Source organism: Nicotiana sylvestris, chromosome 1 (assembly GCF_000393655.2).
Source record: "Nicotiana sylvestris chromosome 1, ASM39365v2, whole genome shotgun sequence".
In the NCBI taxonomy this organism is placed as follows: domain Eukaryota; kingdom Viridiplantae; phylum Streptophyta; class Magnoliopsida; order Solanales; family Solanaceae; genus Nicotiana; species Nicotiana sylvestris.
Genome location: NC_091057.1, coordinates 118,857,508 through 118,884,049, shown reverse-complemented (window position 1 = coordinate 118,884,049; position 26,542 = coordinate 118,857,508). Strand labels below are relative to the sequence as shown.

Here is a 26,542-nt window from a genome sequence, read left to right as displayed (position 1 = left end):
AATGTGGGACTGTACTTACCGCAACACGATTCTCACATGGACAACTATATGTTGCACTCTCAAGGGGAATATTTATGTCAACAACAAAGGTTTTAGTCTTGACCGAGCAGCCGAAGCGAAAAAAAGGAACATATACCAAGAACATCATCTATAAAGAGATATTAGGTAAGATTCACCACCAAAACATAGCATATATCATAGAAACATAATGATGATCTTTTGTTATTCTTCAAGCAATATTTTCTTTTTTATGAAACTTCCTCAACTATACACAATTTAATTATACATATTATACATAAATTTTACATATATTACAACTATATAATTATATTTATTTTTACAGATTCCGAACTATTTCGCTGAATGCATCGACAATACCATTATATTTTAGAGGTGCCTGCCTCTTACTAGTATCAACTGAAGCAACATTCTTCATGGCGCACGTCAACATTGTTCAACAAATGACATCAAGAGGGTAACAACAATCTGACTAATGGTTCCAGCAACATCACCACACCCATGCTTCATTGTAACACTCAATTTAGTGTCTACACGCTCAATATAACTATTTCTTTAATGTAATAATTTTTTTGCATCGTCAAGTGTTATTACACTTAATTCATTCTTATTCAATTTAATATGCACTATTTTAGACCGTTTACCATTTAAATATTTGTTGTATCATCAATTACCTTTATACTTAATTCATTCTTATTCTACCTAATTAAAATACGCTCTTTTGTGCATAACACATAATACACGTGCAACGCACATACACTAAATCTAGTATCTATTAAATATTTCAACCTCATTCAATGTGTATCTATTAAATACTTAGGTGACAATCTCTCACAACTATAAAATGCGTGAATCTCAAAACTCGATGACTTGGCAAAAATATCGAATTAGAACGTGACACATGGAAAACTAACTTTAAAAAAGAATAAATTCTTTTCTACGAAAAAAATAAATAAATCCAGAACCCTTCTCGCCTCCCTCCCCCCAGAAAAAATAAAATAAAAAATAATTCTTCTCCTCATCTTCTTCGCTCACACTAACCCCACTTTTTATCTCTATTTTCACCCTAAATCAGCACCACCCATTTCTCCATTGCAACTTTACCAGACAAATCATCTCCACCCTTTGTAGTCATAAAATTTGAGAGAAAGAACAAAAAATGTAGCAAAATTATTCCAAACCCAGCATACATTGTAGTTACAAATGGTATTAGCCAATTTTAAACGTGACAATGGACAATCTTATCAAGAAAAGACCTGCACCAGAGGTAACCTCGCAGCAGAGGTCGCGACGCCGCCACTCTTGGTCCTGCTCACCGATTCCACAATCCACCGCCAAGGTTCACTAAATTTTTTTAGATATGTTATATTATGCACCTATTCACCGGCGAGATCACCAGAGCCTTCGCCGGAAAATTCATCTAGCCATTACACACCGAGTATGCAAAAAAAAAAAGGAAAATAGGGAAGAAGAAGTTTGCTTCTCTTTTGGCTAAAAACTGATCAGAATGAAAAACTCACAAAAAATGGATCATGATGGAGCACAATACCAAATGGAGAAAACGAAAGAAAAGAAAAATTAGAGAACATATGAAGAGAGAGGAGAGAGAGAGAGAGAGAGAGAGTTAATTGTGATACCCGAATGTTTAGTTTGGACATGCTCACGTATAAGGTGATAATGGTTAAAAGAAAGCAGATAACCACCCATATTATCCATTAAAAATGGGTTGGATAATGAACTTTTTAAAAACAGATCAAATATGGATAAGAATCATATTATTCATTTAGAAAATGGATAACCAATAGGTAATCAATGGGTCTAACTTTAATATTTGTAAAACATCAAATTAGGGATTTCTCAAGTTAGGGAGACTAAGAATTCTCCCAAAAGTGATCATATGCAAGAAGTCATGAATAATATGATTACTCATATTATCCGCAGGTTAACCCATTTTTTATCCGTATTAAATATAAGTCGGGTCAGATAATTTATCCGTTTTTTCATTATCCGTTTTCAACCCGAACCATATTCGACCCAACCCGCCAGTTTGTCACTCCTACCCCCGTCTAAGTGGTAAAGTGGATGTGAGAAATATTTTTTGCCGTGTCAGCTTGTTATGTTTAATAGATACACATTAAGGGGTCGTTTGATTTGAATACGGCTTATGCTGGGATAAGTTATACTGATACATAAGTTATGCTGGGATTAGTTATGCTGGAATTGTTTTTATTCATTGTTTGTTATGTTGTATTAAATATGACAATTGCATAATTTGTAAGAAGAATGCATAAGTTATATCGGTGCTAATTACCACACCCTCTATAAGGTATAAGTTATCCCCGTATTAATTTTAATCATGGGATAATGGTTTGCTAACCAAACGAAGTATTAAGGTGATATTAAATTTTTATACCGGCACTATACCTTCTTATACCTTATACCAAACGACCCCTAAGTGAGGTTGAAGTATGTAATAGGTACATGACTCAATTGAAGTAGCTAAATGAAAATATTGAACAAGTTTAAGGAGCCGTATATGAATTCCGCAAAAAAAATAATGATGTTCGGTACTTTAGTTTAGTTACTTTTTGAGTTGCAATTAAAAAAACAACAACAAAAAATCCAGTGTAATTCATAAAGTTGGTATGGAAAGGATAGAGTGTACGTAGATCTTATCTCATCTTGTAAAGGTAGAGGCTTCTTCAATTACAAGTTTGCAACTATATATCTATTTATCATATTCAAAATTCAAATATAATAAATCACTTTATCAAAACATGTAGATACATTTGAATCGCTAATTTGTAAATAGTATTCACCTTAATTTAAAAGAAGTAGACGATACAAAGAACATTTTAAAGAGATAAAAGTTAATCTGCTAACATATACTACAAAACACATTTAAACAGTTAACGGTTTTACTGAATTCCCCATGACACTTAAAAAATTAATTAAAAAATATTTGAACACCTTTGGCGCAATTTTAGGATTGCAAACGTGGGCCCGTTCGTTTTACCTCCGCCTCGTCCTTACCTAATTCCTAATCCACCACTTGTGTAAGAGCTAAAACCCTAGCCTCACCTGAAACCGGCATCTCTCCCGGCTCCACTCTCCTCTAAAAAGCTCACCTCCCCTAAATTCATCAACAAAACCCTAATCAATTTGTTTGAAAAAGTTGAATGAAGATGGGTTATTGTTGTGAAAATGTTGCATATCGGCTAATCTCTTCATCTTCTTCCTCTGTTCTTGCTCCTTCCAAAATATATTCATCAAAAACCCACCTTTTCCCACTGTTTCCCCACTCTGCAAAATCCGCAGTTTACAAAAGCTCCTCTTTTCTGCACCTCCAATCTCTGCCGTCCGTTTTGGGTCTCACCTATTTGCGCAAAAGGGTGAATTTTTCGATTGTCAATGAGCAAAGCCCCAATAATGATTCTGTTGTTCAAAAGCAGAAATTGGGGAAAAGAACAGATATAAAGAAGATTTTGATACTGGGTGCAGGGCCAATAGTAATAGGACAAGCTTGTGAGTTTGATTATTCAGGTACCCAAGCTTGTAAGGCTCTTAGGGAAGAAGGGTATGAGGTTATACTGATTAATTCGAACCCTGCAACGATTATGACCGACCCCGAGATGGCGGACAGGACTTATATTGAGTCAATGACACCTGAACTTGTGGAGCAAGTCTTAGAGAAAGAGAGTTGTTATTTGTGGCTTGAATTATTTCCTTGTATTTTGAGGAAACCCATAGTCCTATAGATTTAGGAAAACCCATAGTCCTATAGGTTTAGGAAAACTCATTGTCCTAATAGATTTGAGAAAGGAAAACCTCTATTCCTTGTCAAATTGGGAAATCATATATGTTTGAGACTTTTTGGGATCTATATATAGGGGTTGTAGTTGGGGATTCTATAGATTGTATTGTGTTTTTCTTCTCATTCATAGTGGAAAACTCTCTCTCATTTTGCCCCGAGGATTAGGCTTGGCCGAACCTCGTTAAATCCTTGTGTTGATTTTTTTTCTCTATTTGCTTTGTGTGAGATTGTGTGCTAGTTAACCCACGATATTCCGCAACAATTGGTATCAGAGCAAGGTTCGGGTTTCTACACATAATTTAGGGTTAAGATGTCTTCATCATCTTCAACAAAGTACGAAGTGGAGAAATTTGACGGAGGTTCTAGTTTCAGTCTATGGAAGATTAGGATGAAATCGTCCTTGGTGTTACAAGGATTATGGAAAGCAATTGATAAGGATTTTCCTGAAGATATGAAAGAGGCAAAGAAGGAAGACCTGAAGGAGAGGGCTTTGAGTGCGATCTTCATGAGCGTTACAGATAGCGTTCTTCGGGAAATTGCAGAAACTTCTGCAGCAATGGCATGGAAGAAGTTGGAAGATCTGTATTCTGAGAAATCGCTAACAAACCGCCTCTATCTGAAAAAGAGGCTACAATCTCCGTATGAACGAAGGTACACCTGTTAAAACTCACCTTGATGAGTTTAATTCAATTATAATGGACCTGAAGAATGTGGATATCAAAATTGAGAGTGAGGATCAGGCCTTGATTGTGTTATGTTCTTTACCACAGTCTTATGATACTTTTCCCGATATACTGCTATATGGGAAAGATAACATTTCACTAGAAGATGTTAGTAATGCACTAAAATCTAAAGAGTTGAAAAAGAGCTTTCCAGACAACAGAACTGAGGGCGAGGGTCTTGTGATTAGAGGAAGAACACAACAAAAGGACTTTAACAGGAAAAAGTCAACCGCAAGATCAAAGTCTAGAGCAAGGAAGCAAAACTATTATGAGTGCGGCGAGCAAGGTCATTACAAGAGAGATTGTCCTAAGCTGAAGGAGAAAAGAGGGAAGCAGAAAATAGGTAATTTGGCAAATATTGTTGATACTGGCAATAATTCTGATGATAGTGATTATATAGGGGAAGTTTGTGCTGTGAGTTCTAGTCATGGGCAAAATTCTTGGGTTCTTGATTCTGGTGCTACTTTCCACATGTGTCCACACAAGAATTGGTTTACAACTTACAAACAAATGAGTGGGACTGTCTATATGGGAAATGATAATCCATTACCAGTAAAGGGGGTTGGTAACATCAAATTGAGAATGTTCGACGGAATTATCAGTAACATTGAGTGTTGGCATGTTCCTCAGATAAAGAGAAATTTGATTTCTCTTTCGACTTTGAATGATCAAGGGTATAAATTTCACTCCGAGAATGGAATACTTAAAGTGTGTAAAGGCTCCATGGTACTCATGAAAGGTAAACTGCATTCTAAATTGTATCATCTTTAGGTCAGCGTAGTTGAAGGGGAAGCTGTTGTAGCTTCTGGGAAAAGTGATCTGAATCAGTCTCAGTTGTGGCACTTGCGACTTGGCCATATGAGTGATAATTGATTGTCTTTGTTGAGTAAGCAGAATTTGCTGAATGGGTACAAAAATCAAGTTTTGAATTTTTGTGAGCATTGTGTGTTTGGTAAACAGACAAGGGTAAAGTTCATCAAGAAGGTCGAGCACAAGACCAGAGACAAGTTAAATTATATACACTCTGCCTTGTGGGGTCCAAACAGAGTTCCCTCCAAGAGTGGTGCCAGGTATTTTATGACTTTGATTGATGATTACTCAAGGATGGTGTGGGTGTATTTTCTGAAAACAAAAGATGAGGCATTTTCGACATTTGTTAAATGAAAGATGATGGTTGAGAGGCAGATGAAAAGAAAAGTTAAGCGTCTTTGAACTGACAATGGGTTGGAATTTTGCAATTCTGAGTTCGATAATTTCTGCAACAGGGAGGGCATAGTGAGACACCGCACTTGTGTCGGAACACCACAATAAAATGGTGTTGCAGGACGTATGAATAGAATGCTTTGTGATAGGGCACAAAGCATGCTTTCACACTCATGTGTTCTCAAAGATTTTTGGGCTGAAGCAATCAATACAGCTTGTTATTTGGTCAATAGATCTCCATCCACAGCTATTGAGTTCAAAACTCCTTTTGAGGTATGGTCCGGTTCGCCTGCTGATTATTCAAATTTAAGGATATTTGGTTGTCCTGCTTATGCTCATGTGAGGGATAGAAAACTTGAGCCGAGGGCAAAGAAGTGCATATTTCTAGGGTATGCAACTGGAGTGAAAGGTTATAGGTTGTGGTGCACAAATCAAAAGACTCCAGGGCTAATTATCAGTAGGGATGTAACATTCAATGAATCTGCCTCACTGGACAGTCAGAGGGAGAAGGCAATAGCAAAAACAGATCGTGGTGTCAGTGACCGCATAGAGCTAGAAATTGAATCTCCACTAGCTCAGCCCAATAGTTCTAAAGTAGAGGAAGTGGAGGAGGTGCAAAATATTGATCAAGACGATAATGTTAATGCACATGCGCAACAACCATATAGCATTGCAACAGGCAGAGAGAAGAGAGTGATCAACCGACCGCAAAGGTTTGCAAACGTAGTTGATGAGAATCTTCTTGGATATACGAATCCAGTGGGATTTGCTTTGGCAGTTGCAGAGACCGTTGATGCGTTTGAGTGTTATAGCTATCTAGAAGCTATTTCGAGTATAGAACCAAATCGACGGATTAGTGCTATGAGTAAAGAGATTGAGTCTCTTAACAAATTTAGGTGTTTCCTAGACTTGGTTGATGCGTGCGAAAATGGATAGAGCCCTTGCAAGGGCTGAGGGGAAGGTAGGGAGACGTTCCTGTTGATGAAGAGAATTCAAGCCAAGGGGAAGATTTGTTATTTGTGGCTTCAATTATTTCCTTGTATTTTTAGAAAACCCATAGTCCCTATAGGTTTAGGAAAATCCATTGTCCTAATAGATTTGGGAAAGGAAAACCTATAGTCCTTGTCAAATTGGGAAGCCTTTCTCATATATGTTTGGGACCTTTTGGGATCTATATATAGGGGCTTGTAGTTGGGGATTCTATAGATTGTATTGTGTTTTTCTTCCCATTCATAGTGGAAAACTCTCTCTTCTTTTGCCCCGAGGATTAGGCTTAGCCGAACCTCGTTAAATCCTTGTGTTGATTTTTCTTCTCTATTTGCTTTGTGTGAGATTGTGTGCTAGTTAACCCACGATATTCCACAACAAGAGGCCTGATGCATTGTTGCCCACAATGGGTGGCCAAACTGCTCTTAATTTAGCTGTAGCGTTGGCAGAGAGTGGGGTGCTCGATAAGTATGGGGTCGAGTTGATTGGGTCGAGGATAGGGATTTGTTTAAGCAGGCAATGAAGAATATTGGGATAAAGACTCCACCTTCAGGCATTGGCAATACTTTGGAGGAGTGTATCGAGATAGCCAGTGAAATCGGGGAGTTTCCATTGATTATAAGGCCAGCTTTCACATTGGGTGGGACTGGTGGTGGAATTGCTTATAACAGGGAGGAATTCGAGACAATATGTAAGTCGGGGTTAGCAGCTAGTTTGACATCACAGGTTTTGGTTGAGAAGTCTTTGTTAGGTTGGAAAGAGTACGAGCTTGAGGTTATGAGGGACTTGGCTGACAATGTGGTTATCATTTGTTCAGTTGAGAATATTGATCCTATGGGAGTTCATACAGGGGACTCCATCACTGTAGCTCCTGCTTAGACTTTGACAGATAAAGAGTACCAACGTCTTAGGGATTATTCAATTGCCATCATCAGGGAAATCGGAGTTGTGTGTGGTGGTTCTAATGTACAGTTTGCTGTAAATCCAGTTGATGGGGAAGTCATGGTAATTGAAATGAATCCTAGAGTTTCAAGGTCTTCAGCTTTAGCCTCAAAAGCTACTGGCTTTCCAATAGCTAAGATGGCTGCTAAGCTATCAGTGGGATACTCTCTGGATCAGATTCCTAACGATATCACAAAGAAGGCTCCAGCTAGCTTTGAGCCATCCATAGATTATGTTACGAAGGCAAGTATCTTTATCTTTAACTTTATTGCTGCTCTTAAATTCAGATTGCCTTGTGTAGTATGTTTCTCTTATGTGTTAATTTTCTCCCTAGAAATTTAATGAGCTGTTACTTATAAAAGAATGCGATAATATTCATTCAGTTGTCTCAATTCAGTTATATAGGAGTAAGAATGGTATCTTGTTTCTACTAAGGTGTCTATTTATGGCCTTCACACATACTCATCTCTATAACATGCTAGTGTAACTTGACAACCAGAAATATTCACCACCCTTTTCTGTTACAATGAATTATTTGGTCCCAGTTATGACCAAAATATGGCTAATATTTCGACCTGGATCGTGTAGAGACAGGGTAGGATAAAGAAACAGGAACATATGGTTCTTACCAATGGAAATGATCCATGGCATCTCTGTCATCAGCTTGATTCCTATAATTTGTTCTTTGAATTATGGTAGTTTTCTTATTGCCGCTGGCAAGTATTTTACAAGAGTGTCTATGCAGCTTTGTTACAATCTTGACACACTATTTCAAAATCTCTTTGTGGGATAGTACTTTAATTGGCAATTTTTATTATTTCATGATCTGGATATGATGTAAATTGCTGTTCCTTTTTCCCCCCCTTCCGAACTCCATTATTTATACATTCTCAGTTAGTTGTCTGAACAATGTAAGTTTTGCAGATACCTAGATTTGCGTTTGAGAAATTCCCTGGATCTGAGGCCATACTGACAACTCAGATGAAGTCTGTCGGTGAGTCCATGGCAGTAGGTCGCACATTCCAAGAATCCTTCCAAAAAGCAGTGCGGTCTCTAGAATGTGGTTATTCTGGATGGGGCTGTACCCAGGTTAAGGAATTGGACTGGGATTGGGACAAATTGAAGTATAGTCTTCGGGTTCCTAATCCTGATCGCATCCATGCGGTATATGCTGCAATGAAGAGGGGGATGAAGGTAGATGACATCTTTGAGCTCAGTTACATAGACAAATGGTTCCTCACTCAGCTAAGGGAGCTTGTAGATGTGGAGCAATTCCTTCTGGCTCGTAGTTTGTCGGACTTAACAAAGGATGACTTCTATGAAGTGAAAAAGAGAGGGTTTAGTGACAGACAGATAGCTTTCGCGACAAAGTCCAGTGAGGAGGAGGTTCGGTCAAGGCGTTTGTCTTTGGGTGTGAAACCAGCATATAAACGAGTTGATACGTGTGCTGCAGAATTTGAGGCTGATACGCCTTATATGTATTCATCTTATGACCTTGAGTGTGAATCAGCTCCTACCGGTAGGAAGAAAGTGTTGATTTTAGGTGGAGGACCAAACCGAATTGGACAGGGTATTGAGTTTGATTATTGTTGCTGTCATACGTCCTTTGCCCTTCAGGTTTGTGTTTCTTTATGATTGATTTAGGGTCTAAAGTTTGCTGCATTGCCTTTTAGGGTTATACTTTTTCAACTGCCAGTGAATAACTTGAATAGAATCTGAGTAGAGGCTTATGCTCCGATAAGGTTTCTTCCATAAAATGATTCAAATTATCTGATTATTCTGCAGTACTTTTGAAATCCAAAAGTTGATAAATTCTGGGAAATGAATGGCACGATCTACAGGCTCCTTTTAATATAGAAGACTCCTACAACATAGCTCCAATAAGAAATATGACATTGGTTGAATGGGTTTTCACCTTTTTAGAATAATGAATTTCTGATCGCACAATGCAGAAAATGGAAAAATCATAGTTTTCGTCTTCGCATGTGGAGTATTTGAAAAATAATATATTGGTCTTTTGTTTTGTCTTGGTTCTCACAGTTGGTGTTTTATGGTTACTACTTTGCTCCTATGTTGCTTTCCAACCTTGAAATTTGTTTTGTTTCTTTTCTTTTTTGGTTTATACAGGACGCAGGCTATGAAACTATTATGATGAATTCCAATCCTGAGACAGTTTCTACAGATTATGACACAAGTGATCGTCTCTACTTCGAGCCTCTGACAGTCGAGGATGTTCTTAATATCATCGACTTGGAAGGACCTGACGGTATCATTGTGCAATTTGGAGGTCAAACCCCATTGAAACTGGCTCTTCCAATGCAGAATTACTTGGATGGGCGAAGGCCTAAGACCAGAAGTGGAGCTGACTTTGTTCGCATTTGGGGTACATCACCTGATTCCATTGATGCGGCTGAAGATAGGGAGAGGTTCAACGCTATCCTGAATGAACTACAAATCATGCAGCCAAAAGGGGGTATAGCAAAGAGCGAAAAGGATGCTGTTGCCATTGCGACAGAAGTAGGATACCCTGTTGTTGCCCGACCCTCTTGTGTCTTAGGTGGCCGGGCAATGGAGATAGTTTACAACAATGACAAATTAGTGACATACCTTGAAAATGCTGTTAAGGTAGATCCGGAGCGACCTGTCCTGATTGACAAGTATTTAACTGATGCCGTAGAGATTGATATTGATGCACTTGCCGATTTGCATGGTAATGTGGTCATCGGTGGAATAATGGAGCACATTGAGCAGGCTGGGGTTCACTCAGGCGACTCAGCTTGCATGCTTCCGACACAAACAATTTCTGATTCATGCTTGGAAACTATTAGGTCATGGACTACGAAATTAGCAAAGAGGCTAAATGTGTGTGGCCTCATGAATTGTCAATATGCCATTAGTCCTTCTGGTGAGGTGTTCTTGCTTGAAGCTAACCCCCGTGCATCACGGACGGTTCCTTTTGTTTCCAAGGCGATTGGGCACCCGTTGGCTAAATATGCTTCTCTAGTTATGTCAGGAAAATCGCTACATGACCTAAACTTCACCAAGGAGGTTATCCCAAGACATGTATCAGTTAAAGAAGCTGTTCTTCCATTTGAGAAATTCCAAGGATGTGATGTGCTTCTTGGTCCTGAGATGCGAAGCACCGGTGAGGTAATGGGTATCCACTACGAGTCATCAATTGCATTTGCCAAAGCACAAATTGCTGCTGGACAGAAAATGCCACTTTTGGGCACTCTATTCCTCAGTTTAAATGAATTAACAAAGCCTCAACTTACGACAATTGCTCGAGCCTTTTTGGGGCTTGGATTTCAAATCATTGCAACTTCTGGAACTGCACGTGTGCTCGAATTAGAAGGCATGCCAGTGGAGCGAGTGCTTAAAATGCATGAAGGGCGGCCACATGCTGCGGATCTCATTGCCAATGGGCAGATTCAGTTGATGGTGATCACTAGTTCAGGGGACACACTTGATCAGATTGATGGCCGGAAGCTGAGAAGGATGGCTCTCGCGTACAAGATACCTGTAATAACAACAGTGGCAGGGGCTTTGGCCACTGCTGGTGCAATTAAAAGCTTGAAATGCAACAAGATTAAAATGACAGCACTTCAAGATTACTTTGATGTCAAGAAGGTAGCAGCTGAGCTCAAAAACCTGCAGTCTGCGTCATCTGTTTCTACTAGTTGACTTGCCATTAGGTGAATCAGTCTTCTTTGGTTGCTTGTAAGTTTTTTCTCTTGTTCTGCTCTATGTTATAGGTGGCCTTGTTGCTTTATGGATTTGGTGCCTCGTTTTTTCCAATTTTTTTCTTCCTGACTAGCTTAACAAGTGTACTGGAACATCAAAATCTACTTATAGATTAACATGTTTTCCTCATTTATATTGTGTATAAATCAACAGAGATAGATTGTCCATCTCTGTAAGAAGGTTTCTCCTCGTTTGCCTTATGCATCTTCTTCTTCACAAATGTCCCTTCTCAACTTGCAAAGTTCGCCGACATTCATCATATGAGTGCAATTGAAATTAAGCTCACACAATTTTTAAGTTTTTCAGTTTACACACACACAAACACACACAGACATACATATATAATAAGTAGTGAAAGGTATAGAAAATTTAAATAAGTTGTTGAAACCTACAAAATCAAACATCTAAAAGTTGAACCTTTTGTAGATCAATAAAACATAGTAGTTTAATCCATAAAAAGATTATTGTAAAGGTTCAATGAATCACTTATCTTTGCACATGCAGGGTATGAATCAGCTGAACACTTGTTAGCTACTCAAATGAACTGTGGACTAAACTAGTTAGCTGGCAAGGCATTCAAAGACATACGAGGGGATGGAGTCGGGAGTTAAACTGGGCAAAAGGAAACAAGGCTGCAGATGAATTATATAGGATGGCATTGGCAGGTTTTACTTATTATATTTGGCAAGCAAGGAACCAAAGAATATTTCAAGGAAAGAAGAGAAATGTTGATACAATTAGTAGACTTGTGGTCCAGGACATTCACTGCCGAGGGAAGAACAGCAAGAAGCTAGCTGGACCCCTGAGAAATTTGAACTTTTATCCCTAAGAATTCTATGTCATGTTGAATCTAATGTAATGGGATATGGAAAGGGTAGATGGGAGTAGTAGTATGGAAGATGGTGTATGGCAATTTTGGGTTGTTCTTCTTGTACATATTTTCTTTCCCTGGTAAATAAAATATAATTAGTTACCCAAAAAAAAAGATCACTGATCTGAAATACACAATTGAGATATTTATTTGGAGATGGAATGCTTATTAGCAGCCTTTCCTGATTCATATCTAAGTTGGTAAGTAGTCCACAGAGTCGATCTACTATGAGCAACACGATATTCAATTTTTTTTATAGTAGCGATATTCAAGTACTTATAATTGAGAACATTGACCAATGAAGCCCAATCCATATACGAGCCATAGAATTTCTCAATTCTAACACAAGGTACTTATTAGATCAAATGTACTTATTCGATCTAACAGAATGATTTTGCCGTACAAATGGTTTTGAGTTATAGATTCTACTTTTCATGGTACTTATAAGTCTTGTTTAGTGGGATTTACTTCTAAAGACAGGAATTCTTTTTCATCTCCCCTGTCAACTTTTCATGGTACTTATAAGTCTTGTTTAGTGGGATTTACTTCTAAAGACAGGAATTCTTTTTCATCTCCCCTGTCAAAGTCGACGTCTTAACCTGACTTCTTGAGCTCAGTCGCTACTAAACTACATTAGTACAACTAGTGTTAGTAGTACAACAGAATGCCATTTAGTACCCAAAAGAGACGAGAAAGACTAACCGCCATCCTGCTCGAATCTTTGCTGCCTGAGTTATATAGCTGACTGCGAGAAGGAAGGTTCAAGCTATGGCGCATTTAACAAATTCTTGTGACCAAACAAGTATAGCATCAACTTTTCTCAAAAAAGAAAATAAAAAAATAAGTATTTCTTGTTCAATGTCGATGAAACAACAATAGCAGAAATAAGTACTTGTAAAATGTTGAATTCTACACCATTATTAGCATTTAAACTATTAACAACAACAACAACACAGTAGAATCCTACTAGTGAGGTTTTGGGAGGGTAGAGTGTACGCAGACCTTACCCTTACCCCGGAGGGACAGAGAGGCTGTTTCCGGGAGACCATCGGCTCAGAGACACTAGATCCAGCATTTAAACTATTAAAACTTGTACAAAAATCTCATTAAATCAGAGAAAACCAGGATATTAGCATAGCGTAATTGGCGATATACACTGTCTCCTTGGCAGAAACAATACAGTAGGGAATATTGTCTCAAGAACTTTGAACATAAACATGTAAATATATGAATGTACAGAGTGCAACACCTACATCACAAAGCACCGTGGCCTTGAATGAAGCAAGCTAGCTATATTACAGAGGAATATCAGCTACTACTGTATTTACAAAGTCTGATATACCTCTAAAGAAAAGGAAACCAATGGAAAATCTGATTTTTGCCTAGAAGATTGTCAGAGCTCTAGGCTGTTGGAATGAATCAAAGAAAGAAGAAACTCTTACATCTGCCAAGATGTAATACTCTATTTTTCAATTACTTTTGGTTTCCATTGAATTGGCAATCTATTTTGTTTAGCCGGAGTACAAGTAGATGCTGTTTCTGGTTTTCATTCTACACTCAAGACTTCTAAATATGTCCCCTTTGACTGGAAATCCGAAGCACAAGTATCTGAGCTAATATTCTTGATCAAAAAGTTTCCCAAGGCACTCAGTTACAAGAATCAACTCAAGCAGAAATGCAATTAGCTTTCTCCCAACCTCATATTTTCACCTTAGCATGTCTCCAGCAGCCAGTCGCAAGCAACTCAAGGCCGGTGATATGCTAAATGTGTTACCATCAGCATTATAAAATGAAGGATGTCCAAGAGGTGCTGGCCTATCTGGAATTTCAGGAACCTCAGTATCTCCTTCCAACATTTTCAGTGCATCCAATATAGTTGGCCTCAACGCCACCATCACGTGAGCGCACAATATTCCAACAAGAAGAAATCTTACCATTATAGACCTTGGATTTGCATTTCCTGAATCCTCATCATTCTTTACTAGGACAGCATCCAAAACTTCATTTATCTTTCCAGCTTTTACCTTCGACCAAGCCCAATCTGTGATCAGAAAAGCACGAGGCGACCCTGAAGTGAAATCAAGGACCTTTCTTCCACACATTATTTCCAAAATAACAACTCCAAAGCTATAAACATCGCTCTTCTCAGTCAATTGCCCGTAGAGAGCATACTCAGGAGCTAAGTAACCGTGCGTTCCTGCTACACGGGTGGTAAGATGAGACTGTCCTTCTCTACTTTGCTTAACCAACCCAAAATCAGCCACTCTTGCTCTCATATCAGCATCTAACAGTATATTCGTTGCTTTAATGTCCCTGTGATAAATTGCTGGCTTTACCCCATAATGCAGATAAGCTAATCCTTTTGCCACATCCAAAATTATGTTTTTTCTCTGAGGCCAAGTCAACGGTTGCTTCATCTTTCCATCTTGATTTACATGAAACAAGTGACCATCAAGATTTCCATTGGGCATGTAGTCATAAACCAGGTATCTTTCACTCTCCCCACTTTCAATCCGATTCTCATCAGTCACACAACACCCTCTAAGCGGCACAAGATTACGATGCTTCAAGTTACTTATGATCTCAACCTCATTGCAAAACTCATCTTTTTCTTGAAAATCAGATTCTATAACCTTTTTGACAGCAACAACAGTCCCATCTGCTAATGTTCCTTTATAAACAACTCCAAATCCACCTCTCCCTATAAAATTCTTTTGGGAAAAATTATCTGTTGCTTTTTCAAGCTCCTGAATTTTGAACCAAACAGCAGTTTTAGGCCTCATTCTTCGCCTAGACACTGTATCTTCCATTTCCACATCATCATTTTTCCTCCACCTTTTGTTCCACCAGTAATACAAACCCAACATAATAGACATGCATAATATTGCAATACCAGCTCCAGCCAACCCAAAGATTAAAGCTAAATGTCTCTTACTTGATGAACTTTCATTCAAATCAATACTAAAAATACATGATATGGCACCACTACTTTCAGGACCAAACTCATTGACAATACCAGCAGCATACAAAACTGTGAAGTAAAAACAATCAGTGGAATGAGATTTATTACCATCAATTGCAATCAACTGTTGCTGAACTCTAAGGCCAGCAGCTACACATCCATCACAGGCAGTAAAATCCTCAAGATCAGACCTACAACCAGAATCTAAAACAGTTGAAGGCCCCAGTTTTTTAGTCCAATCTTGAGTTGTCTGAATTGAAGCACAAATATTTGGTGTGATGACAAACTGAAAAGGGTCAAAGCAGAAAGAGGAAAGATTTGAAGGCAAAGACAAAGAATTGAGCTTTGATTGGAAATCTTGGATGCAAGAAACAGAAGTTTCTAAATTGGGCAGATGGAAAAGGGAAGTTTCTTTAAGGTGTTGAGCCATAGCAACACCAAATAGGGACAAAAGGTTTTGACAACACTGGCCTTTGCTTGATGTAGGAATATCAGAACCATTGGAAATCTGAGGAGTTGAATTCAGAACTTTGCATTTAGAACTGGACCATGGAACTCTTAAAACATAGCCAAAATCTAAGGGACAAGTTGCAGGAAGATTAGTGCTTTTTTGAGCTGAGGACATTGAAACTAACCAAGAAAAGAGAAAGAACAACAAATACACAATCCACAAATCACCCTTCATCTTTTTAGTGCTAACTTTTGATTCAAGAAACCATTTTAAAGAGTTTTTGTAATGATTGATGTGATCTGTGTAGTTTGTCTTCTTGTTGTGTAAGAGGGTGTGTGCCTAGAGTCAAAATGTTAGGTTCTTTTTACTATTCCTGGATTTTGTTAAGGCGGCTGACTTTATAAAACAACTACTTCCTGCCGCAGACGATCAATTTATTTTTTTATTTTAATCTAAAATAAGTGTTTATTTATATAATTAAAAAAAATTTAATTTATTTTTATAAAATTATTTTTATATATATATTCCTAAAAAGTTTTCTTACTACTCACATTAAATATTTAATTAAGGGTAATTTAATCATACTAAAAAAATTTGTATTGAATTTAATATTTTATTAATGGACGTGCCAAAAGTAAATTGGTCATTTATTATAGACCAGAGAGAGTAACGTGCCTTAAGAAGCTACTTAGATGAAAATTTAGGATAATGTAAATTTGATAATAAAGAAATATTTAGGTGATTTCCTTGAAACATCAAAACTTATTACTCCTAAAAGATTTTCTAGTTATTGGCTAGATGTCATCTCTAAAATAAAAGGGAAAAAGATGTTTGCTCCCCTTCTTAGCTGTTGCTGGAAAAAGAATTTTGTTATATTCTCGTTGCTATTATTTTCTTGAAAGTCAAACAAAATATTTGTAACTAATCATTAATCATAGAATCTATTTGTGTTTCAGTAATTAAAGTCATATCGGTAATAGTCTATCATTTTTTTTCTAATTTGATTCTTTCTCTATCTTTTCTTTAAACGAAAAGGAGTACAATTTTGAAATTTGAAATGATTATTTGCTTATGAAAGCATGACATATGAACTAAATAAGTTTAATTTGTCAATGCAGATTATTTTTTCCTGTTAGATTGGAGTATTTAGTTAAACAATTTAATTAAAACCTTATGATTTGAGAGAAGTAGTGAAATTGCAAGGAAACGCAGTGGTTTTTTTTTATTCAATCTACTGATTCATGGTTACTGGTCAGTCTTGACGTCTTGACTTTTATGCTTTTGTCTTTCTTACCTCATCAATAAGAAGGGCCAAAATAAATGGTTACTAGTATTAGCTAAGAGTTTTAGCTCCAATTTACCACTTAAAAAAAAATATTTACATAATTAGTACAGGTAAACTTTTATGATATATATCAAATGCTAACCTAATAAATTTTTTAATTGACCTGCTGAAATCAGTTAAACTATACTAATATTATAAAAAGAACCATTGCAATATCCGTGTATATAGCTAAAGGATAAATATTTTTTGCCCTATCGTGAATAATATGGAATGGACCAGTGGAAAACTCTATGATGAGATAAAATAGGATCATTTCGTCTTAATCTCATTCATCAGATTCTATTCATTGATTAAATCTAAAAATCTTCATACGTTAAGTCGACCGTGAGTTGTTACTGGTGTAATAACATAAAAAATAAACATTATTAAGGAAAAACAGAAGTCTCATTAAATTCTAACTCAATCAAAGGCAACTGGCGTTACTTCCATTCTTGATTCTGTGCTTCTCTGTTTGTAATGGCAGCAAAACCCAATATCGCCACCTACGGGTGTCGATAGTTCGGTTCGGCCGATTATTTTATAAATTTTGTACTATACTAATTTTTCGGTTATTCTATTATGTATTACTAAAATTAGACTTTTCGAAACCGTCTCAATCATGTTGGTTTCTCTTCGATATCAGTACGGTTCGATAAATTTTCGACAAATTTTTTAAATGTCATGTAAAAGTCACAAGTAGAAGTAGAATGCAATAAAATACGTACTTTTATAGGACTTAGCAAAACTCTCTAGATATTTTTACAGTTTAAAGAGTGATAAATTAAGAAACTATGAAAGATGGTTAGAGTATAGATCCATCAAATATTTTACAGCACCCTAAATGAAACTAAGCAAATGCAAAGAAAATATAAATCACACGAGTGGAAAGATATTAACCAAGTTGGGATTCAAGAATAAAGTCTATAGAAGATTAAACATTTCAAAAAGATAAATCTAAATCATACGAAAGGAAACATATTCAATACATTGTAGGTTGATATTCCTAATCGCTACAATACCTTGTGTCTTGCTAGTGAATATGCTGGAAATAATTTAGTTTCAATAAAAGTAGCATAATAGGTTTGGAAATTAGGATTTTGAGTTTAATGACTTGTTGGCTTGTAACTATTTCATGATTCCAAGGCCCAAAAAACAAAATGTAGTACTTTATTATTTTTAAACTTAACATGTAAATATATTTTTCACACTGTAAATTTATTCGGTATGGTTCGGTATTTTTTCGGTTTATTTTCATAAAATAAAAAACTTACCCTAATTATCGGTACGGTTGTAGATTTATATAAAAAGAAACCTAAAAATCGGTTCGATACGGTACGATTCGGTCGGTTTAGTCAGTTTTAAACTATCCATTGACACCCCTCCACCCCAATGTAATTTTCATCTTTTAGCATCAATAATACCTCCTTCTGACAGTCATTTAAACTAGGGAAAAAGGGCCAAATATACCCCTCTACTTTAGTATATTGTTCATATTTACTCTCATTTATAATATTGGACCATATCTACCCTTACCGTTAACTAACCTTTTTAAAAATACGCTCCACCCAACGGAAAGCCCCAAGATTAATAAAATAATCATTTTAAAAAAATTCATTAACGCATAACCCATTAAACCCATCCTTTAAAAATTTTGAACCTAGGATGGTGGTGGTGGAAGTAGGAATGGTAAAAACTTATATTTTTGGTTATTAGTTGTTCATGGTAGCATTAGGATATCATGTTATCACTTTCGATTTTCTTTTTTGTGGTTATAATTTGGTATCCCTTTGTCTAATGTAATGCACACTTGACAGTTGGTTTGTATGCTGGTAACAACTGATATATATTTTAATAATACTTGTGTTTGGTTAATACATAAAGTTAGTGTACTTAAGTTGTTAAGTTGCTTTCCAACTTGTTGGTGTACTTTCTTCTTTCTTGATGAATTCCTTAGACTGTCACTTGATATTAAATTGAATCTCCTCTAGTTATTTTCTAAATTTTGTTCATTATAAGTTCAATTGTTACTAAGAATTATGAGTATCCTGTAAGATAAATAATATGCAACCATAGCAGAGATTAAAACACAAACATAAACATAATCTTGAAATAGGTTCAAGAAGCGCACTGTTAAACTCCATGGATTCAGCAGCGACAACAAACGGCGATTAAGCCTGAGACCAACTTTCACGATCCACTAGCTACGCGCTCTCACAGCCCGGAGAACTTGATTGATGGTATATCTACCGTTACCACGTATTCAGGAAGCAGAATACACTAGGGTTTTCTAATAGCTAGGGAAAGGGGGGTTGGCCTCTATTTATAAAGAATGTCTACACATCACATGCCAATAATTATTGGGCCTCACTTATTCGCACGCACAATATTTAATATTATGCCTTTTATTTATCCACCACTTGGGCCACGTCACTATCCTTTCAGGCTATAACCAATTAATGTAAGTCCAAATTCCAACATTCTCCCACTTGGACGCCAACGTTAATTGAGGATAAGAAAACAATTTTAAATATTTGAGTTTTTAAGAAAATCATTTTTGAAAAAGGATTTTAAACTCTACGGTGGCCGCACTACTCACATAGCCAAGGATAGAATGACCCATATAACAATCCATTCGGTCTCAATAGAAAAGACTAACAATGAATCGTAGCAGGCATCGCACTATTTTAAGGTATGAATTCTATCTACGACCACATATGCTAGAATTTCCATCAACATGGATCAAACATGTGTGCTAAGCATTTTATATTTCTAATCAAGGTGAATAGATTCACACGTCTTAGAAAGAAATAATCCTCCAAGTGATATTATAACCATATCACCTCAGGAGCCTCTAAGTGACACAAAATCATATCACCTCAAGAGGATTCCCTTGTGCCTTACCCGGGATAATCAAGGCAACAAGCCGCAAGACTCAAAGATATCATGAGTTTATGTAATGTCCAATTGGAAATAAAAATAAATAAATTATCATGTTAGTCATAAGCATAACAGATATCAAATAACACAAGCTTGCATAAAAATAGAATTTATCAAAAGCAATATCTCAGTCAGCAATTACAAAGTAACTCCCACTGACTAAAGCACATCAAAAGACTCTAAAATACTCATATTTTTAGCATGTTCATTAAACACTACAGGCCTAAGACCTTTAGTCAAAGGATCAGACAACATAGATTATATGCTAATATGCTCAATACATGTATCACCTTCTTTTACCATGTCTCTGACCTTAAGAAACTTAAGGCTAACATGTTTAGAGCCTCTTGTTCTCTTGTTATTCTTAGAGAAGAACACAACTGCACTGTTGTCACAAAAAATAGTCACCGGCTTAGATATAAAATCTATAATTTGCAATTTAGTAGGAAAATTCTTCATCCAGACAGCATGTGATTCAGTCTCAAAACAAGCAATAAACTCAGCTTCCATTGTAGATGTAGTAGTAATGTTTTGTTTTTCACTTTTCCAAGAAATAGCACCTCCACCAAACATAAAAATATACTCAGAAGTTGATGTCATAGTGTCTTGACAACCTGCAAAATCAGAATCTGAATGTACAAGAAGATCCAGATCATCAACCTTTTTGTATACCAGCATGAAGTCTTTGGTGCGTTGTAGATATCTCATCACTTTCTTTGCAGCCACCCAATATGCCCACCCAGGATTAGAAGAAAATCTTCCCAATATGTTAATAGAAAATGCAATATCAGGCCTTGTACAAACCTGTATGTACATCAGACAACCAACAACACTTGCATATGGCACATCTTTCATGGTTCTCATCTCAACTTCATTTTTCGGACATTGATCTTTACTAAGTTTATCCCCTTTTACAACAGGTGCAACACCAGGTTTACAGTCTTGCATATTGAAAGTTTTAAGAACACTCTCAATGTAGGAACGTTGTGATAAACCCAATAAACCACGTTACCTGTCTCTTTTAATTTCTATCCCAAGAACAAAAGAGTCTTCACCAAGATCTTTCATATCAAAGACCTAGATAAAAATTGTTTGGTCTCATTCATCAAGCCCAAATCATTTGTGGCAAGTAGAATATCATCAACATAGAGAACCATAATAATGAAACTACCATTAGCTATTTTAACATAAACACATTCATCAAGCTTATTTTTCATAAATCCAAATTTTGTAATAATTTCATCAAATTTCAAGTACCACTGCCTGGAGGCTTGTTTAAGCCCATATATGGATTTGTTAAGCTTGCACACTAGATGTTCTTTACCAGCTTCTTTAAACCCTTCAGGTTGAATCATGTAAACCTCTTCAAGAAGACTCCCATTCAGGAAAGTAGTTTTAACATCCATCTGGTGCAACTCTAAATCAAAATGAGCCACAAGAGCCATTACAACTCTAAATGCATTTTCGGATGAAACATGAGAAGTTTCTTTATAATCAATGCCTTCTTTCTGAGTATAGCCCTTAACAACCAACCTTGCTTTGTAACGATCTATGTTTCCCTTGGAGTCTCTTTTAGTTTTAAACACCTATTTGCAACCAATAGGACTAAAACCTACAGGTAATTCAACTAACTCCCACACTCTATTATGTTCCATAGAACGCATTTCATCTTTCATTGCCTCGCGCCATTTATCAACATATGGAGAGGAAATAGCTTGAGCATATGATATAGGATCAGTCAACTCTCCAGTATCACTAAGATTTTCAGTCACATACACGATAAAATCATCAGAGATGGCAGACCTTCTTTCTCTTTGTGACCTGCAGAGTGGTTCATTGCGTATGTTTTGCTGAGGAACTATGGGATCTGCGTCGTTGTTCCCTTGATTCTCCCCTTCATGAATAGGTTGGTTTACCACCTTTTCATGTACAACAGGTACAGGGACAATGACTTCCTTCTCTTTCAATACAATTTCCTTACCACATGAACAATCACAATCACAAACATCATGCTCAAGAAATTTTGCATTAATAGGCTCAACGATTCTAGTGCCACGCCCAAGACAGAAAAAACCTAAAACCTTTAGAGTGATCAGGATAGTCTATAAAGAAATAACTGGTAGTTTTAGGATCAGTTTTCTTTTCTGTGGGTGAATAAATACGAACTTCAACTGGACATCCCCAAATGTAAAAATGGTTCAAGCTAGGTTTTCGGGTTGTCCATAGTTTAAAGGGAGTTTTCAAGATAGATTTTGTAGGAACTCTATTCAGGATTAAGCTAGCTGTTTTTAAGGCTTCACCCCAAAGAGACTCAGGTAGGCTAGTCCTTGACATTATATTTCTCACCATTTCCATGAGAGTACGATTTCGTCTTTCAGCCACACCATTCTGCTCAGGAGTACTTGGCATGGTATATTGTGCTACTGTCCCACATTCTTGTAAAAATAAAGCAAAAGGCCCCATATATTGACCAGACTCATCATATTTTCCATAGTACTCACCACCACGGTCAGATCTCACTATCTTAATGGACTTCCCAAGCTGTTTTTCAACTTCAGTCTTGTAAATTTTAAACTTATCAAGTGCTTCAGATTTTTCTTTTAAAAGATATATATAACAATACATTGAAAAGTTATCAATAAAAGTAATAAAATACTTATGATTGGTCAAAGTAGGTACATAAGGTCCACTAATATCAGTATGAATTATTTCTAAGAGTTCAGAGCTCCCAGTGGAACCTTTTCTCTTAACTTTGGTCATTTTACCCTTAACACAATCCACACAAGTTTCAAAATCTTTTGGATCAAGAACAGGTAAAATATTTTCCTTTATCAATCGTCCAATCTTTCATTAGAAATATGACCAAGACGCCTATGACATAATAGGTAAGACGTTTTACTCATAGCAGACCTTTTGTGGGCAATATTTTCAACATGCATTGCAGAAAAAGTTTCATTCAATATATTCAAGCGATATAGGCCATCACTTAAAAAGCATCAGCAACAACATGTGAATCATACGAAATTTTAATAATACCATTATTTTGTTGAAATGATAACCAGCTTTGTCCAAAAGGGAAACCGAAACTAATTTCCGTCTCATAGACGGTACAAAAACAATATTTTCTAAATGAATAATAGAATTATTCTTAAAAGGTAAAATAGATATCTCTATAAACTCTACTTTTGCTTTGAGTCCATTAACCAAAACAACACTGGCTTCATCCTCTTTTGGCTTCCGTCAGCTTACTAGGTCCTGCACGTCACTGGTTACATGAACAGTTGCACCACTATCCAACCACCAGGAATTTAAAGGAACATGAACAAGACTAGTTTCAAAGCAGACAAAAGCCAAAAGATTACCTGATTTCTTTTTCAGAGGACAACTATCTTTCTTATGACCTACTTGTTTGCAATCCCAGCACTTGATTTCTTTCTTAATTACAGCTTGAGGACCAAGAGAATTATGAGACTGATCTTGGTTAACACTAGGTTTGTTAGTATGACCACTATTACCACCTGGATGATGAGAATGACCATGTTTCTTTTCGTGAAATTTGGGTCCATTTTTTCTTTTATAAGAGGGATGATCAGCTGATCTAGACGAACTAACAAAATTCACTACACCCTTAACTTTTTTCCTTTTGGATCCTCCCTTCCTCTACCACACAAATAGTAATAAGCTCATCAACACTCCACTTATCCTTTTGTGCATTATAGGTTGTCTTAAGCTAGTTAAATTGATCAGGAAGGGACCTTAGGGATTGGTGAACAAGAAAATCATCGGTAATGGTTACACCTAAAGTATTCAGTTTGGTAGCAATGTTAACCAATTTCATAATATGATCACGGACACTACTTACAAAGTCATACTTATGGTTGACAGGGAATCAATGATGCTACCTATCTCAACTTTATCAGATTCTAGGAATTTCTGTCCAATGGCACTCAGGAAATTTTTGCATTTCCATTATCCTTAATTGCACCCTTTATGTGATCAGAAATGGATCACTTCATGATCATAAAGCTCAATTTGTTAGCCTTCATCCATTTCTCATACTTTGGCTTTTCATCAGCAGTGCTAGTAGTTGCAGGTTCAGCAGGTTTTTGTTCAGTCAATGCAAAGTCCAGGTCCATCAGACCTGACACTATTTCAACATCCTGTTTTCACTTCTTGTAGTTGCTACTAGTCAGAGTTTCAATGGAATTCAATTGAGTAGTCATGTTGTTAACAACTGTATAATCAAACAACACAAAAATTAGATAGAATTATGGGCAGGAATATCTTAAATCAAAAGAGTCAAAGACATCCATTACACCCTTCGTTTGGGTAGAAGATGCAACTGTCTCCCCTTTTTTTTTTTAAACAAAAGAAGTCCAAGGCATTCATTGCATCCTTACCTTTAGGCAAGAGATACAAAACCTCTTCCCCATATTATTCAAGAGTACAAGGCACATTGTGTCCTTCCTTTAGGTAAGAGACACAAAACCTCCTCTTATAACAAATTATCTTTATTTATACACATGAGAATTCAAGATATTATGTTCCTCCTTTAGGTGGAAAATATAGTACCTATTCTCATTAATTAATTTGGCATCACTAGTATCAAAAGGTAAACCTCCAACACTAATGTACACTTGTAAAGGATAATTTAGACATGGTACATTGAGAATATTTCAATGACTCAAATAAATAGACCACTTTGGTGGAGATTATCTATTAATCATAACTCTCAATCCATGTATTAAATGATCTCACATGTATATAATATTAAGAACTTTTCAGTGAATCCAAATAAATAGACCACTTTGGTGACACTATGTATTAATCACAATTTTTTTTGGTTATACACATTAATACATGTGATAAGATAACACCCATATAATTAAACCTTTTGAGTATTTATTTATTCTACTCTCTATTTAAAGATCAACAAAATTTTCCAGCAATAATTTTATTATAAAAGTTTACACTGTACTAACAATCAAAGAAGGCCAGTTGTAATAATCAAACACACCCGAGATATTTAATAAATTATAAGAACTTGATGAATATATGAAGGGCACAAATCCGTATGTCAGGTAAATGCTTAGGACAATTTTGGCCAAGCATTTTAACTACGTTCTATCATGGCAATAACTTCACCATAACATAGAAATTTAACCAATGAGTAATTCTTTAGTGTTGTGGGCCATGAATTAAATAATAATAATAAATAAGAATGTAGTAAAGACAAATATAATTCCATACTTAAAAGCACTAAGTTAAAGCAGTGCTTTAATGAAAACCCAATCGATGTCGTCGCCGTCGTGCATAGTTAAATCAAGGCTAAAGTAATATTCTTTGTTACTTTCTGGGCCAATTTTAATTTATTTGAGGAACAAATCAGTCCGATCCATTGCCGTAAACTCGAAACCAGTAAGAATGTTTCCTTTTACAATCGAGTTTCGATATTGATTTCGCAACGCCAAATTCAGGAAAAATAACAACGTTCATCAATATATTCAAGATTAATTAACGACTTTAATCTCTAACTATGGTGGCTCTGATACCAACTGTAAGATAAATAATATTCAACCATAGCAGAGATTAAAACACAAACATAAACATAATCTTGAAATAGGTTCAAGAAGCGTACCGTTAAACTCCATGGATTCAGCAGCGACAACAAACAACGATTAAGCCTGAGACCAACTTCCACGATCCACTAGCTACGCACTCTCACGGCCCGGAGAACTTGACTGATGGGACATCTACTCTTACCACGTATTCAGGAGGCAAAATACGCTAGGGTTTTCTAATAGCTAGGGAAAGGGGGTTGGCCTCTATTTATAAAGAGCGCCTACCCATCACAGGCCAATAGTTATTGGGCCTCACTTATCCACACACACAATATTTAATATTATGCCTTTTATTTATCCACCACTTGGGCCACGTCACTATCATTTCAGGCTATAACCAATTAATGTAAGTCCAAATTCCAACAAATCCCATCCCATACCTTGAAATTTAACTTTGGTTCTTAAGGAATGATTTGGCGATAATTACTTGTTGCCAAATGCTTAAAGCAAAATATAAAAAAATCATGATGCATGAATACTCATCAACAAAGGCTCACTGTTGGAGGAAGACTTTGATAGCTACCTTAGGACTTCAGAAATATTAACCTAATAAGATGCTATAACCATTCAAGTCATGGTGAAAAGAAAATCATGATGAATACTCAGTACAGTTCGACATGATGGAAAAAAATAAAGAGAGAAGCTAGAAGAAAAAAAAAATTGAAAAAGATAGAATATAATAAACATATAATAAGGATATTAAAAGAATCGGGACTCATATATAAATGAATATATGATTTTCAGTATTTTTATGCCTTTCACACCTTGAGTTCAACAAGTAACTACGAAGTAGATGACTAATATGTGAGGAAGAAGTGCAGTAAATGAAAGGGGTTTAACGGGTTATTAATGAGTTTTAAAAAAAAACATGTATTTTTTAATTTGGTGCGTCAGATGGAGTTATAAAAAGTTTAGCTAACGCTAAGGGCATATATATCCTGATAGT

At 36.3% G+C, this 26,542-nt stretch overlaps 2 protein-coding genes and 1 pseudogene across 2 annotated transcripts; 1 reads left to right on the top strand and 2 right to left on the bottom strand.

Annotated features, from left to right (window-relative positions):
• Positions 1 to 3,099: 3,099 nt before the first annotated feature.
• On the top strand, positions 3,100 to 12,414 carry LOC104229125 (carbamoyl phosphate synthase arginine-specific large chain, chloroplastic-like; annotated as a pseudogene).
• Positions 12,415 to 13,412: 998 nt separating this feature from the next.
• LOC104229124 (probable receptor-like protein kinase At1g11050) lies at positions 13,413 to 16,063 on the bottom strand. Its single transcript, XM_009781710.2, has one exon. It carries the CDS (start codon positions 15,946 to 15,948, stop codon positions 14,008 to 14,010), a length of 1,941 nt encoding a protein of 646 aa, XP_009780012.1. The 5' UTR covers positions 15,949 to 16,063; the 3' UTR covers positions 13,413 to 14,007.
• Positions 16,064 to 20,233: 4,170 nt separating this feature from the next.
• On the bottom strand, positions 20,234 to 20,923 carry LOC138873920 (secreted RxLR effector protein 161-like). The gene has a single exon (XM_070152409.1). It carries the CDS (start codon positions 20,921 to 20,923, stop codon positions 20,234 to 20,236), a length of 690 nt encoding a protein of 229 aa, XP_070008510.1.
• Between the last annotated feature and the right edge of the window lie 5,619 nt (positions 20,924 to 26,542).

Excerpts from the sequence above, each read along its gene's own strand:
- LOC104229124 (XM_009781710.2), bottom strand. The coding sequence starts at position 15,948 with ATGAAGGGTGATTTGTGGATTGTGTATTTGTTGTTCTTTCTCTTTTCT.
- LOC138873920 (XM_070152409.1), bottom strand. The coding sequence starts at position 20,923 with ATGCAAGACTGTAAACCTGGTGTTGCACCTGTTGTAAAAGGGGATAAA.